Source organism: Castor canadensis, chromosome 13, assembly GCF_047511655.1.
Source record: "Castor canadensis chromosome 13, mCasCan1.hap1v2, whole genome shotgun sequence".
Taxonomy (NCBI): Eukaryota; Metazoa; Chordata; class Mammalia; order Rodentia; family Castoridae; genus Castor; species Castor canadensis.
In genome coordinates, this window is record NC_133398.1 from 5,829,262 (window position 1) to 5,843,841 (window position 14,580).

Genomic DNA, 14,580 nt, shown 5'->3' on the forward strand with positions numbered 1-14,580 from the left:
AGTGGGCTCAAAGTCGAAACAGGGAGGGGAGGTAACTAACTCTCAGCCAACCAGAATCTGGGGACCTTACCCTGCCCTACTCTAGTGACATGGTGGCCTGTATGGAGATATAGCCCACTTGCAGTGACCCTGATGAGAGCCAGACAGTTGGCAAGGGTCTGAGAACAGAGCCAGCACAGCTCTTGTGAACTGGATGACCGCGGGCAGCTGGGTGGGGGACATCCCTGCAGCACTTGCTACTGTTCTGTGAAACCAATGCTCCACCCCTCCCCTCGTGTATGTGACAGCTTGGGATGACAGGGAGGAATCACAGACAAGTAGTCTGCCAATAATTTTGTAAACACTTATTTATTTAAAAATACTACAGAGGAGAGATTTGGATTCAAGAACACAGAGTCATATACAGAAACAAAATGTACTGGACCAAGAAAAAAGGGAGACACCATCGGCATTCCAGAAGGGAGCACAGTGGAAAACTATTTACATGTCATTTATAAAAGAGCAAGTCTATAAAAGAGTGTGATAGCAAAGTATAAATGCAAATTACAGTGGCACATTATGTTAACAGAAGAGACCAGTACCTCGTGGACATGGGAGTGGAGGGTGTCTGGCTTTGTCTGCAAGGCCGCTGGTGGTGTGGTTCTGCCTCCCTAGGGTTGTGAAACAGCCATCGGGGACAAAGAGGTGATGTGCTGGGAGGGCTGCATAAAAAACGATCCAGAGGGAAACACCTCTACCAGAAAATAAAATACAAATTTAGATGTAAGTGTAAAAACGGGGCTCGTGCAGGGAGGTGGCACAGGAGGTGTGGGGAGTGGTCAGGTGTTTCTCCTGGGTCAGGCATGAGGCCCAGGCGGGTGCCTGCCCACTCCTTAGCTGGCTGCTGTAGGTCACTATCAGGAGACCCATGGGCCAGGCTCTGTTCTCAGCTCTGGTCCTGGCCAGCCTGGAGCAGATGCACCAAGGCCTGTTCTCTGAATAGTTCCTGGGGTTTCCCGTTTGTGGTTTTCCTGACATACTCTCATGACTCCCACAGAAACATGAGGCTAACTACATTTGCACAGTTCTAAGGTGCAGCCCATGCTGGCAAGGGCCCCAGAGCTGGATGGCCTTTCTTCCCGTCTGTGCTGTGCCCAGCAGCTGCTCCTCTCTGTGCAGAGGCCAAGCTCTGAAATGCTGAGGAACTCTTGTCACAAGGGAAAGAGCACTGCAGGGACCTGCTTTGTCTTAGAGGAGTAGGGGAAGGAAGGAGACTGATCAGAAATCCAGACCTTTCTGGGCACCTGACTGTTTGCAAGGAAGGCACCCTGGCACTGGGCAAGCTCAGCCAGCATCCGCCATGCCCCTGCCACCCTTCAAACTCAAGCTTTCTATCCAGGATTCACTGTGCCCCTCACAAGAGAGAACTGGGCCCAGGGACATGGAGAGCACGCTTCTAGCTTGATCCTCCTCAGCTCCCTCCTGTCCGGGCCCTGTAGCTGGTTTGCTTTAGCACCCTGTGTCCCCTCAAGTCACCAGCTGTCCTTCACATAAGGAACTGGTGAGCACAGTTCCCTGGGCAGAGCAGGGCAGAGCGACCAGCTAGTGGTACTGAGGCACACACACTTCCCGGAGGGACTTCTATGTGCAGGTGTGAAGCTCTCTCCACGGGGTGAACAGGTGACAATGCACAAAGCCCTGGTGATACGCAAAGTCACAGCCAGAGGAGGAGGCTCTCCAGAGAGCTGGGTCTGAAGCTCCAGGCAGGGAGGAGCCTGGTGGGTGTGCCAGCTGTAGTCCACAGAGAGGAAACTCCACAGATACAATGTGGAGACAGAGGTGGCACAGGGAGCCTGGGCTGGGAGGAGAAGGTGCAAGAGGACAGTTGGTGCACAACATAGGTAGTAGGGCTGGACTCCGCCTGGTGCAGAGCCCCTGGGCCCAGGTGCCAGCTTGCTGGTCCTTCGTCAGTCACCGTCCCAAGCATGGCTGAGCTTTTGAGGGCTGCAGGCAGCTCCAGGCTTCTGCTACCTCTGGCTTCTGCTACCTCTGCACAATGTCGCTGATCTCCTTCACAGAGCTGAGGAGCTTGCTGAAGTCCTGCGTGGCCGCGGGGCCACTCCCTGCTGTTGCCGGGCAGATCTGAAGCTCCCGGAGGTTATTCTCCAGTTTGTTGATGGCCTCTCGAAAGGCAAACTTGTTCCTCATTTGCTGGATGGAATCCACATAGCTCACGCAGAATGTATAGAGGTTTTTGCCGGCCTCCAGCACAGCACTGTGACTGGCCATCTGTTCAGAGTTCCTGGAGATGGCAAGGCATAGAGCCTCAGTGCTGTCCAGAACCACGCCCTTGGTGATGGTGCCACTAGCGATCCGCTCTGGAGGCTGGCGGGTCTTCCGGAGAGACACTCGGGTAGATATGAGGGGGACGAAGGCGGCAGAAGATGGCTGGTCTCCTGGCATGGCTGAGGAGGTTGCTGGCAGCATGCAGGGGGCAGGGGCTGGGCTGGTGGGGGTCCCTGGTGGCTTGGTGGCTGACTGTGGCTTTGGCACTGATGGGGGTACAGGCTTTTTGAGGCCCTCTCCTAGCTGACTGGGTTTGGCAGCGTCACTGTTCACAGTATCCACAGCTGGACTTGTGGGTTTTGTTTTCGTGCTGGCACCTACCTCCCCGACCATGTCCTGGCTTGGGCTCTGTGCAGGCTTCCCAGCTTTCCCTGTAGAGGCGGGCGGGGGTGGTGGGGCGGGCTTGAGCTTTGACAGCCTCCCCTTGTCTCTCCCCGGTGACTCGGAGCAGTGCTTGTGCCTCCTCACACGGGGCTCCTCAGTGCAGGGCTTGCTAGAGCCCCCAGGCACACCTGGCCCTGCCCTACTGCCTGGGGGAGCTGGCTCAGCTGTAGCAGGGGTCCCCAAGGAACTCCCCTTCCCAGCCTCTTCCTTGTGAGGGAGGCCAGAAGAAGAGGCCACAGTGGCCTGGCGACGCAGGAGTTTGGGAGTGAGACTGGGGGGGCTGGAGCCTGGGCTGGACTCCGCTGCATCCTTCAAGACCTCATCAGCAACCCCCTCATTCCTCTTCCCTAGCCTCGGGGGGGTTGCCGTGCCTCTGGCCACTTGCTCACATCTGGTCTCACTGGCCCGCTTCCGAGGCAGAGCAGGCTTCTCGCTTTTGTGCCCTCCAAACGTGGACGAGTCAAACTGTCTCCCAGTGGACTGCAGGTCCCGAGGCAGAGTGACTGACCTCCACTCTGTGTCCCTGGCCCCATGGGGGACGCAGGAGGCAGAGCAGGACCTCAGGAAGCGCTTGCTGGAGCTGCCACTGCTCTCCTCTTCGCCGGCTGCCAAGCGGCCACTGGTCAGCGTGCTGGACTTTTTCCACAGGTGGGGAGAACGGAAGCCTGAGCCCCCTGGCTCCCGGAAGGCTCCGTTGGGGACGCCAACCCCGTTGCTGGGCTTTGAGGACTTGGTGGACTCAGCTGTGTCTGAGGGGGTGAGAGTTGGCGCCCCATTGCTCATTTCTCGGCCATCTTCCTCGCTGGCCCCCCTGCGCTCTGGCTGGCCATCCATCTCCCGGAAGGAACTGCTGCGTTTGGGAGGGGTAGGGGCCATTTTCTTCTTCTTCTTGATCAGGGCGCTGAATAGGTTGGTCTTCCTGTCTTTGGGCAGAAGGCGCTCATCTTCATTGAGGATGCCGTCTGGGGGACCACGCTCTTTTCGAGGGAGCAGTGGAGACACAGCAGGCTCGTGGTCCGGTGGCTCTGAAACACAGTGTGAGGAGGTGAGCAACTGGAGACCAAAAGTTCCCGAGTGGTGAGCTCAGCTGGGTGCCCTGGGCACTACTAAGGTGCAGCTGGGAGCCTGGGCTGACGACCAGACCCGCCACCCACTACCCACCGGCTCCAGTTAAATTGTTTCTCCTCCCTCACCCTCAGCTTTCTCACCTGTAAAATGGGTCAGAACAACAAGCTACAGTGCTGTCGTGAGAAGGTGAATGAGCTAATGAACGTGGCACACTCAGCACAGCTCCCAGCAGCACCTGTCCACTAATGCCACTGTGATGCCAGTACTGTCAGCACGAGGCAAGGCCTCAGTCTCTCCTTGAAGGCAGAGGAACGCAAGGCCACGATGGCCCTGGCCTCCCTGTGACATCACTCTCTGGTCAGTGAAAATGGTCAGACCTGTGGCTCTCAGCCAGTCAGCCAGCTGAGGTTCCTGCAAGGTGTAATCTGGAGGGAAGGGGTCGCAACAGACTGGAAACAGGAAGGAAGGACCTTTTCAAACTTTTAAATGAGCATACTTTAAAAATAAATAACAGTCACATGAAATCTGTCTCCCGTTGCCAAGTTCTGGCCAGTGAATGACAGAATCCATCACACAGGCTGGCTGTAAGAGACGCTGTGACTTGGAACAGAGGTGTGAGGCTGCATCTGTCACAAATGTGTCACACAGGACCTTCGAATCAGGGAGGCCAAGGATCTCCCAAAACTTTAGTCCAGTGGAAGGCAGTAAAGAGTGAAATTCTACTGAGATACACACCGTTCTACTCCAGTGAAGAGCAGCTGAACGCCACCCACAGCTCACAGTGAGATGACATTAAACGCCTGCAGATGGACAATGACGGGCAAAAACGGACATGATTGCTTATCGCTGGCTTTTAATAAGTGCAAGGCGTCCACAGCGTCCTCTTCTCCTCCCCACTGCCCCATGACCTGAAATCCTACCAACCAAGGATAAAGGGCTGTGTGCCACAGAGCCACAACAGGTGAAGAAGGTGATCTGGAGTGTGGAAACGAAGTGCTGCAGCATGGACTCATTTCTTATGTAAACCTCTTAAATGTATACAGTAGGTGTACTATTATTATTTTTTTTTTTTGGTATACAGTATGTGTACTACTTTCTTTTCTGGTATATAGTCTGTGTACCATTACTGTGGTAGTGTACCCCACCCACGCTGACCATTCGACTTACTAATATGAGTACTTGATAAAACCCCAAACTGGGGTCTACAGATTCTACTGTGAGTAAGCAGTTCTCACAAACCTCCTTTAGCATTTGGCCTGTCCCATTCCTTCCCATTCCCCAAGTCTATGGTCCATGAGTGTAGTCCACCAGCAGTGCCTACTGGGAGCCCCTGCAAGCCCCAGTACCTGGTCCATCCTCACGACACTTGCGTTCAGCTGGTCTGCAGGAGCAGCCAGCCTGCTGGGTCTAGGGGCACACGCTCTCTCAGGACAGAGTCTGACATGCGGAAGCACTGGATAGGTTCACTAATATTACCCTGGATTCTTTCTCAAAGTCCCTCCTGAACCAGTCCCAGCCCCCTTGCTTGCTTGGGGAGTAGCACTAGAGAGATACTCTTTCCAGAAACCATAGGGACACTAGCTCTGTTCCATAGGCATCCCCGGGCCTGTTCAGTTCTGGTGAGGCCCTCACGTCAGTGCTTTCATGAGTGCTCTTCATTTGGATCAGTATTTATCACTGCTATATCTGTCCTGAGAGATTCCCACAAAGGCTGTGAACAACAGACGAAAAGGTGGACATGCTTCTCAGTCATCTGCCCAGCGCCTCTGCCTGCTTGAGCTAAATGCAGAGCCCATGGCTCTGAGAAGGGGCGGTGCTGGGGGGAAAGGAAAGTCTTCTTCCTTCTGGAGCTGAACTACAGACGAGGGAATGCTGCCCTGCTGTGTGGGGTCCATGCACCTACCCTGGCCTGATGGGGTGGGACGTACCGTTCTCTCCCTGGCTCTTGCAGTGGGGTGTCTCAGGCACATCGGTGGCATCTTTGTGCTCAGCAGCTCTCCTGGAGGTCCTGGTCTTGGTGGGCAGCTCTGGGGCCTGCAGCAAGGTGCTGGCAGCCCCTCTCACACCTTGTTTCCCCAGCTCCTTTTCCACTTCTGAAAATCACACAACACAAAACCCAGAGCATCAGCTTGGAAAGTAGACATCTATGCAGTTACAGAAAAGGAATATGGACGCTGAGGCAACAGCACGTAGCATTTTCCAGAAAGAGGCTGTGGGTCTGCAAAAGTCAGGGAGCCCAACGTCGACACCTCTACACAGATTTCTGGTCTCAGACAACTTGTTGATCTGTCACTTTCCCCAGAAGTAAACTGAACACCTACCCAGTTGGCCCAGTCCAACCTCTCACCCCACTTCAGGTGCCAGGTGAGTGGATACTTTACCATCTGAGATACTGGATTCCTGGAACATTGTTTCAAAGGCTTGGTGGATTTCGGCAAAGGAGGGCCGGTCAGAGGGATTCCACTGCCAACCTGGACGGACGAGACCCAGCCAGACCGTGAGGCCTTGCAAACAATCAAGGCTAGCAATTCCCGAGGAAGAGTCTGCAAACTGAGGTGGCATTCTACACCTGCCAAGATCTTATGCCGTGACAAGTCAGAATGACAAATGCCATTGTGTCCCATCACAGAGATTAAGATTTGAAGACATTACACAGTGGCAGGAATATGGATTACAAATCTCAAAAGAGAGACCCACAGCAAAAACTGCGTTTACAAATATATTTTCCCTGCCTGCCTTGCAATCGAAAGGCTCTGAGTTCAAACCCTAGAACCACCAGCACACACACCATTTTTTTTTTTTTTTTTTTTGCTCTCCAACCCCACTCTAGTAAGTATAGACAATCAGTAAGGCAAGTAGCTTGCTTCTATCTTCATTCTGGCTTCACAGTTATCAAAGTCTGAAATCTTTATCAATAAAGAAATGTTACTGGGAGGGGGCAGTATTGGAATTTGAACTCAGGGCCTCCCACTTGGTAGGCAGGTACTCTACCACTTCAGCTGCACCTTGAACTATTTTTGTTTATTTTTTTAAGTAAGGTCTCATATTTTTGCCTGGACAGTGATCCTCCTGTGTAACGAATGACAAGCACGTGCCACCACACCTGTGTAACTGGAATGACAGGCACGTGGCACCACACACGGGATGAGACAGGGTCTTGCTAACTATTTGCCTGGGCTGGCCTCAAACTGCAATCCTCCTGATCTCTGCCTTCTGAGCAGCTAGGATTTCAGGCGTGAGCCTGCCCCAGGGGATCTTGTTGCGTTGACTAGGCTGATTTCCGAACTCCTGAGCTCAAGTGATCCTCTTGCCTCCAACTCATGAGTGTTGGGAAAAACAGACATGTGCCACCACACCTGGCTAGAAATGCTAATTAAAACAAGTCTAAAATGAGTATTAAAAGGATTGCTAAATCCCAGTGTTGGTGAGGACATAAATCACTCTCATACACTTGTTTTTCTCTTACATACCTCTGATGAGAGTATAAATTGACACAACCTTTTTTGGAAGACAATTTGGTAAATTTTATTAAAATTAACCTGCATATGGTTCTCTGAACCAACAGTTCAACTTTCAGAAATATCAGTGTGTGCAGAGAGACACATTTCTTGACTTATCTGTAACGACAAACCCTGAACAAAGGCAAAACAGCCAAATGCTCATCACAAGAGGACTGGGTGAACAACTAAGTCTTTTAATGGAGTGCTACACAGCTGTGCTGAAGTAAGGTGGTGGTGTGGTGGGGGGAGAATCAGAGTACAAGGACATGGAGAGGTATGTCTAGTATAAAGCTAAATAGAAAAAAAGTGGAGGGAATGAACATATAAATATATTATAAAATAGATGACAACACTTAAGTATACAGTATGTACACACACAAACACAGAGGTCAATAATGTAAAACCAAATGGATAAATACTGTCTGAAGTATTTAAATATTTCAGCAGAATATCTGGAGGGAGGGTCTGGGAATATGTGTTTATTAATAAGAAATCCAGGTCTGGTACCCATCTATCCCATTTTTGCTTAAACAAATGAAAACAAAAACAATTCACACATATTATCTGTAAAAAAAGGCATAGAGGAGAATTGAAAAAAATCTGACAAATATCAGACATTTGCTTCTGAAGAATGGGAACCAACAGCACAGGAAGGGGCACTGCATTTCTCTTGTGTGTTCTCTCCTACAATGCCCACATATGTCTTTGAGAGTGGGTGGGGAAGGCTCACATGCTCGCATGAGTTCGTAGACCTTCTCTGGGCAGCCCTCTGGACGCTCCATGCGATAGTCCTTCTCCAGCAGCTCATACACCTGAGACAGGTCAATTCCTGGGTAAGGCGACATGCCATAGGTAGCAATTTCCCAAAGCAATACTCCGAATGCTGAAAGAAAAGGAAAGAAAAAGGCTGCCCACACTGCATTTCAAACTGGTGGCCTGTGCAGCAGGCAGCGGGTGCTGCACCATCTGAAGCAGCCTTGCAGTGACGTTGTATCAGGCTCTGCATAACCAACGGCCCAGGACAGAATGGAATGGAGAGAAGCATTCAGTTTCCTCACACTACAGACTAAAGTGCACTGAAGAACAGAAGGTGTGTGGGTTGTCAGCCACTCTAGGGTGCCTGCTCTTTCGGGTAAGTCTCGCTGGGTACAAGGTGGAAGATACTCAGAGCTGGAAGCCAGGCACCACATTCTACTCATAGCTCTGTGACAAACTAGCTATTTGCCTGTGTCAGGCCACTGCTCATTTCTGGGTGTCCAGAATTATCTCCAGGGCCCCTCCCAACACTATGAAGCTTTCGTAAAAGTCTTATGAAATCTCTGGAAGTTTTGTGGGGAAGGAGAGAAGTTCTCGAGTTTGAACTCAGGGCCGTGCACTTAAGTCATCCCTCGCCCTTTCTGCTCCAGTTACTTGGGAGAGATGGTCTCACCTTTCACCCAGGCCCACCTGGATCACGATTCTCCTACTTAATGCTTGCTGCTGTTGCTGGAATGGCAGGTACCACCACGTCATCTTTTTCCTGTTGAGATAGGGTCTGGCAAACTTTTTAGCCCAGACTGGCACTGAACCACCATCCTCCTGATCTCAGCTTCCCAAGTAGCTGGGATTATAGACGTGAGCCACTGGCGGCTGGTATCACTGGTAATTTTAAAATCCCATTTCCCACTCATAGAGCCAAGACTCCTGGAGAAACAGGAGATTCAGGTCTGGGCAGGGAATGAACGTGGAATGTCCTGTCACTCCAGACAGCATGGATGTTATAGAGATTACAGGGCAATGCCAAAAGGACCCGGAGCTGCATTCCCACTAACCAGAGATGACGCGACCCAATATCAGTAAGGGAAATAACTGTCAAAGATGGAAGCACACTGATATATTTAAATCCAAAGTCCATAATAATACCACAAGAGACAAACCACAAAAATCTAACTGGTCACCGCTGAACGGAATTAAGAGACCAACTTGTTACTAGAGAAAGTAGCAACTGGAGACAGAGAAATACACATTTGACCTTCCGTTCCTGTATGAACTTCTCATAGCGTAACCAAGCAGATAAGGTGCAGTTTCTTCTCTGTGGAAGTGTTCTGCAGCTGGATGTGATGGCTCATACCTAATCTCAGGAGGTAGCGATCAGGAGGACTGCGGTATGAGGCAGCCCAGGCAAAAGTTAGTGAGACTCCATCTCAACAAATCAGCAGGGTGTAGACCTGTGATCCTAGGTCACAGGTAGGAGGCCCGAGGCTGGACTGGGCAAAAATGCAAGATCCTATCTGAAAAATAAAGCAAAAGGGCTGAGGAGTGGCTCAAGTGGTAGAGCACCTGCCTAGCAAGGGCAGGGTCCTGAGTTTAAACCCCAGCACTGTCAAAAAAAAAAAAGTATTTTGTTAACAAATGAATAAGGAATGACAGAATTAGGGCCAGAGTATATATAGCTCAGTAGTCAAGCACTTTCCTAAGGTGTGCAAGGCCCTGGGTTCCATTTTTAGCACTGAAGAATGACAGAATGGTAGAATTAAAGAATTACCATTTGGTAACTTGTAGTAAACTAGTGGTTCTCAGCACTGGGTACCAATAACTGCTAAAAAAAAAAAATCAAAAAAGGGAGAAAACCAAGCATTCAGTGCCCATTAGACCTGTAAGCCCGCCACCTCCTCTGACATACTCTTAGTGAAAGACCAAAAAAATCAACCAGAATGTGATGAAGCTCTCTGGCTCTGACTCCATTTGCTAGGAATCCTGCAGTTACCATGGGGATACAATGAGCCAAATCCAGAATGTGGGACTCTGAAGGACATGTGGCAGAGTTTCACCGATAACTAAACATTGGGGGAGATACAGATGGAGAGAGAACTACGGGTGAATGGGACTTAAGGGACACATCAGCTAATGCAACGTGTGAACTGCACTTGGCGCAGTTCAAGTTGCAAAAGGAACTATGACTTTCATGGTTCAACTCAAGTGTGAACACTAGTATTTGAAAACATTCAGAAATGACTCTCAAGTTTAGGGGTAGCAATTTGGTTATGCTAATAAAGCCTTCTGCAAGAAACTAATTCTGAAATATTTATATGCAAAACATGACATCTGGCATTGGTTTCAAAATAACGAGGGTCGGGGGAGCGGGTGGGTACAGAGCACCCTAAGGTGGTGGGCATGCAAGTGCTCATCATATAATCGCATCTTCTTTAGCATATGCTCACAACCTGTCATAGTAAAAAGTTTCTTAGAAAACAAAAATAAATAATACATGAAACTTCAGAGTGACGTATCCTGTTTAACCTAACCAAACAGTGCTCCCTGCCAGTGGGGAGGGAGGGGCGCGGAGTGGTGGAGGGGATTCTTTGTGCATGTATGATCAGCTAGCTGCCTCGGCAAATCTACACAACCGACTTGGAACAAAGACACAAAGATGGAATGTGAGAATAAGGACATTATTCCGGATTGTTTAAGAAGATCCCTTTTACTTCATTTTGGTGAAAAAATAGGAGGCAGGATCTTAAAATGAGAACGAAACAAAACAAAGAGTAATGAGGAAAGAAAGATGAAGAGCAAGAAAGAGGAGGGGAGGGAGCCAGGAGAGAAGAGAAAACACGTGCTCTTGCTGTCTGGACAGGCCCAGTGCAGTGTCCTTACCCCAGACGTCAGATTTGATAGAGAATTTGTTGTAGGCCAGGCTCTCGGGTGCGGTCCATTTGATCGGGAACTTGGCTCCTGCATGGGCTGTGTAAGTGTCCCCGGTCATTAACCTGCTCAGGCCAAAATCAGCCACTTTCACCAAGTGGTTTTCCCCTACCAGGCAGTTTCGGGCAGCAAGATCCCTGAGAAAGGAAAACATTCATCTGTGAGCACACCTGGAGAGCTTCCCAGCTTTGCAACCCTGTATATTGAGCAGAGGTGCGATTCTGACTGGGAGAACTAAGCCTGGTACTGGGAAGCTTTAACACCCAATAGGGGAGCAGCACCAGCCTATTAGCAAGTACCTGGAGCTACCACCACAATGGCAGGAAGCAGAGGGTCCGGGAACTATAGCCTGGAGCAAGTTAATTAGCTCAGGACACAGTTACCTCATCTGTAAAGTGAAGATGATAATAAGAGGGCCACCTCTTCAGGCTACTGGGGATGGTAATGAATTACCATGTAAAGCGCTTCCTCCGATGTCCAGAGAACACCAAGTATAATCTGCGTTGTTTGTGCTCAGTGCTGCACTGCACCAGACAGGGGGACGGACGCTTAGCCCAGCCCTCAACTGTAGCGAACAAGTCTCCACCATCCTGTCCAGACTTGGCAGGACAGATATTCTTTCCCAAACTGTGACCCCCCTACTCTCCTCTTCCTTCCTGATGCTTACCCAAATGAATTCTAAAACTCCCCCTGGGATAATCTGCTCCCTTTTGCCTCCTGCTTCTCCCGGGAAGGAAGGGGTTCTAATCTTTGATTCATGGATGTTAACCATGAAATCACATGGCAAAGTGGGAGGATGGAGAAGAGGCGGTGGCTTAAGGCGATGGCTGCATAAGGAAGCCTCATCACCAGCACTGTGAAAGAAATTAAACGCCAAAGAGTTGTACCTAATAGGATTTTTGGTAAAGCACTTTACATTTGCCTGAATGGAGAGGGAATGGAGCTAGCCATGCAAGGCAAACCAGAAGTCAGGAAATCTCAATTTGCAGCATCAGAGGATTCACCCTGCTGAGTGACAGGAGCATCTGGCCGGAGCTCTCGTGGAGCAGAGAAAATCTGTCTTACGAGGTGCCGCCAGCACTTCACACACCCTACTCTTATTCCTGGCTGTAAAATCTCATGTAGAGGTCTCACACTTGAGTTAATTGGGTAGGAAAGGTCACAATGGTGGCGTGGAGAACATCCTGCATAAAAGAGTCCAGCAAAGTCCATTATGCCATGCCATGCACAGGCCATCACTTTGCTAGGAAGTCATGTCCACTGGCAAAGCATGCAAGGACCAAGATAATTGTGGCATGCTTGAAGGTCAGAACACTCCAAGCTTTAAACAGTAAAGATGCTTAATTTAGGCCTGCAGATATACAACTCTTACAATCCTGGAAAACATCCCTGAACCAGATGACAGCAGCTTAAGTGGACAATGAAATGATAATAAAAAGAAGGGAGGAAAACACACACATGCCAAAACAAAATTCATGCACAGGCTTTTACCGTGAATTTGTAAGAAGCAGTGCCAAATGCCCCCAGGCAGAGGTCATTACTGATGGGCAGTACACTTCAGAGGAAGCTGTGACTATTAAGACGACGTTCATAAAGTCCATTTAATATCCACTTAGTCAAAATGGTTCAAAGTGAAATATCTGTTACCTGGGGATTAGCTGCCCTATCAGTGCAGGCTCTGGGCCTGGCTGCACTTCGTCCTGGCCACTGCCTGAAGCAGTTGTGCCAGGCACCTAGCATCTGCTTTGTTCCAAAGGCCAATGACTGCCAGCACCATTAGGATGAGCCACAAGACCTTGTACCTGGGTTTCTGGCCCAGGCTCCATGGCAAGGTTACCCAGCAGGCCTACCTATGGATGAAGTTCTTCTTCTCCAGGTACTCCATGGCCGAGGAGATCTGGGTGGCCATGTACAACAGCACGACCGCGCTCACCTCCTGCCGGTTACACTCTCTCAGGTAGTCCAATAGGTTCCCATAGGTCATGAACTCGGTGATTATATAGAATGGGGGCTCCCGGGTGCAGACACCTGCCAACAGGACACAGAGGGCTTCAGCGTGTGGCTCTGCTACCGAGGGAACAGCCTGGAAAACTGGCACTCAAAACAGGGCAGGCCCCAAGGCCCTGTTCCTTACCTTTGTTTTTTTTTTTTTTTTTTTTGGTGGTGCTGCGGTTTGCACTCAGGGCCTTACACTTGCTAGGCAGGTGCTCTACCACTTGAGTCACTCTGCCAGCCCTTTTTGTGTTGGATGTTTTTTGGATAGGGTCTTGCTTTTTGCCCAGGCTGGCCTCAAACTTCGATCCTCTTGATCTCTGCCTCCCAAGTAGCTAGGATTACAGGTGTGAGCCACCAGCAGCTGGCAGTCCCTACTTCTAATGTGGCACTGAGCACCTGCAGCTTGGGAGGGGATGCTTATGCTCTTTTCTTCCTCTCAAGCCCAAGAACCTGAACTTACACAGGGAGAGACTACCACTGAGTCTCAAAGCAAGAGCAGGCCCTACACCAAATCACTTAAGCCACTGTCAGGCTGCCCCCCAACAGTTACGTCTACTTAAGAATCACTTTGGTGAGAAAGCTCCTGAAAATCCCAATATTTCCAAAGGCATTTTAAGATTTGCATTTGACAGCTTTCAGGTAGCCATTTAAAGTAGAAATACAGGCTTTCTCTCACATACACCCCACCCAACATGGGTCTCCTTTACCAACAGCCAATGTTGGTAGAGCACAGGTGTCTGAGCTGGAGCCCCTGGTGGGTTCAGAGTGGAGGGTCCTCTATAGCACGTGTCACGGGGTTCACTCACCAAGTAACTGTACCAGATTAGGGTGCTTGATCTCTTTCATTACCGCAGCTTCCTTCAAGAACTCTTCTACCTCCATGGTGTCCTCCTGCAAAAGGAAAATGAAATGAGCTGGAATTCTGCCCGCAAGGAAGTGTTTCTGGAGGAAGGAACAGCCTGAATGGCCAATGCACACGGCGGGTGGGGGGAGGGGGGCTCCATACCCACTCACCCAGCCACCTTTCTCAACTGCCATGTTGCTGTGGACAGGCTCCATGGTAAGCAAGTCTCGCTCCAGTGGTGCCAAGAATTTCCCCTTTGGGGCTGAGCTGTTAATCCTTTACTGGTTCACGAGTCAAGAGGTGGCCTACACGTCTGGTGACTTGCTTCTGGTGGCCACTATGCAGACGGTATTTACTATGCTGCCCCCTTGCCATTGCCTGTATTGGTCAGCCCTTTGTGACTTAAGCCACTGCCCTCTGAACCAGCCATCACAACCAGGAGCAGGCAGTGGTGAATGGCAGGGTCTGCTCAGCTGCAAGAGCCTGGCTCTGGAGGCAAAGAAGGTGACAGGCCACCTGCAAGTGTCCACAGGGAGCCTGAGCTGCCTGACAGAATGAAGATGCATGCAATGGGAGGGAGGGAACTTCTTGAAAATTAGGATCCCCAAGGGGAAGGCTTTATCAAACCTTATGTTAAACGTGGAGCTTTCCCCACTGCTCCTGCCTCTTCAGGTAACAAAAGGCTGAAGCCCCCCCACCTCCGTCTCCCCCTCCCTCGCTATGGGAGTGTTATGGCTATAGGGCAGTGCTATGGCTGCCCTAGTTCCTTCGTGATGAAGAGAA

General features: G+C 50.3%; 1 protein-coding gene across 2 annotated transcripts in view; it reads right to left on the reverse strand.

The window, feature by feature from the left end:
* Positions 1 to 329: 329 nt before the first annotated feature.
* Positions 330 to 14,580, reverse strand: part of Abl1 (ABL proto-oncogene 1, non-receptor tyrosine kinase) — a 117,205-nt gene continuing 102,954 nt past the window's right edge. For both annotated transcript variants that reach the window (XM_020185284.2, XM_020185292.2), the window contains exons 5-11: positions 13,760 to 13,844; positions 12,809 to 12,986; positions 10,911 to 11,095; positions 8,008 to 8,160; positions 6,159 to 6,248; positions 5,706 to 5,870; positions 330 to 3,734 (exon numbers count right to left, since the gene is read on the reverse strand). In XM_020185284.2, coding sequence (XP_020040873.2) covers positions 2,023 to 3,734; positions 5,706 to 5,870; positions 6,159 to 6,248; positions 8,008 to 8,160; positions 10,911 to 11,095; positions 12,809 to 12,986; positions 13,760 to 13,844 — 2,568 coding nt within the window. In that variant the 3' untranslated portion in view covers positions 330 to 2,022. The remainder of the gene's footprint in view (positions 3,735 to 5,705; positions 5,871 to 6,158; positions 6,249 to 8,007; positions 8,161 to 10,910; positions 11,096 to 12,808; positions 12,987 to 13,759; positions 13,845 to 14,580) is intronic.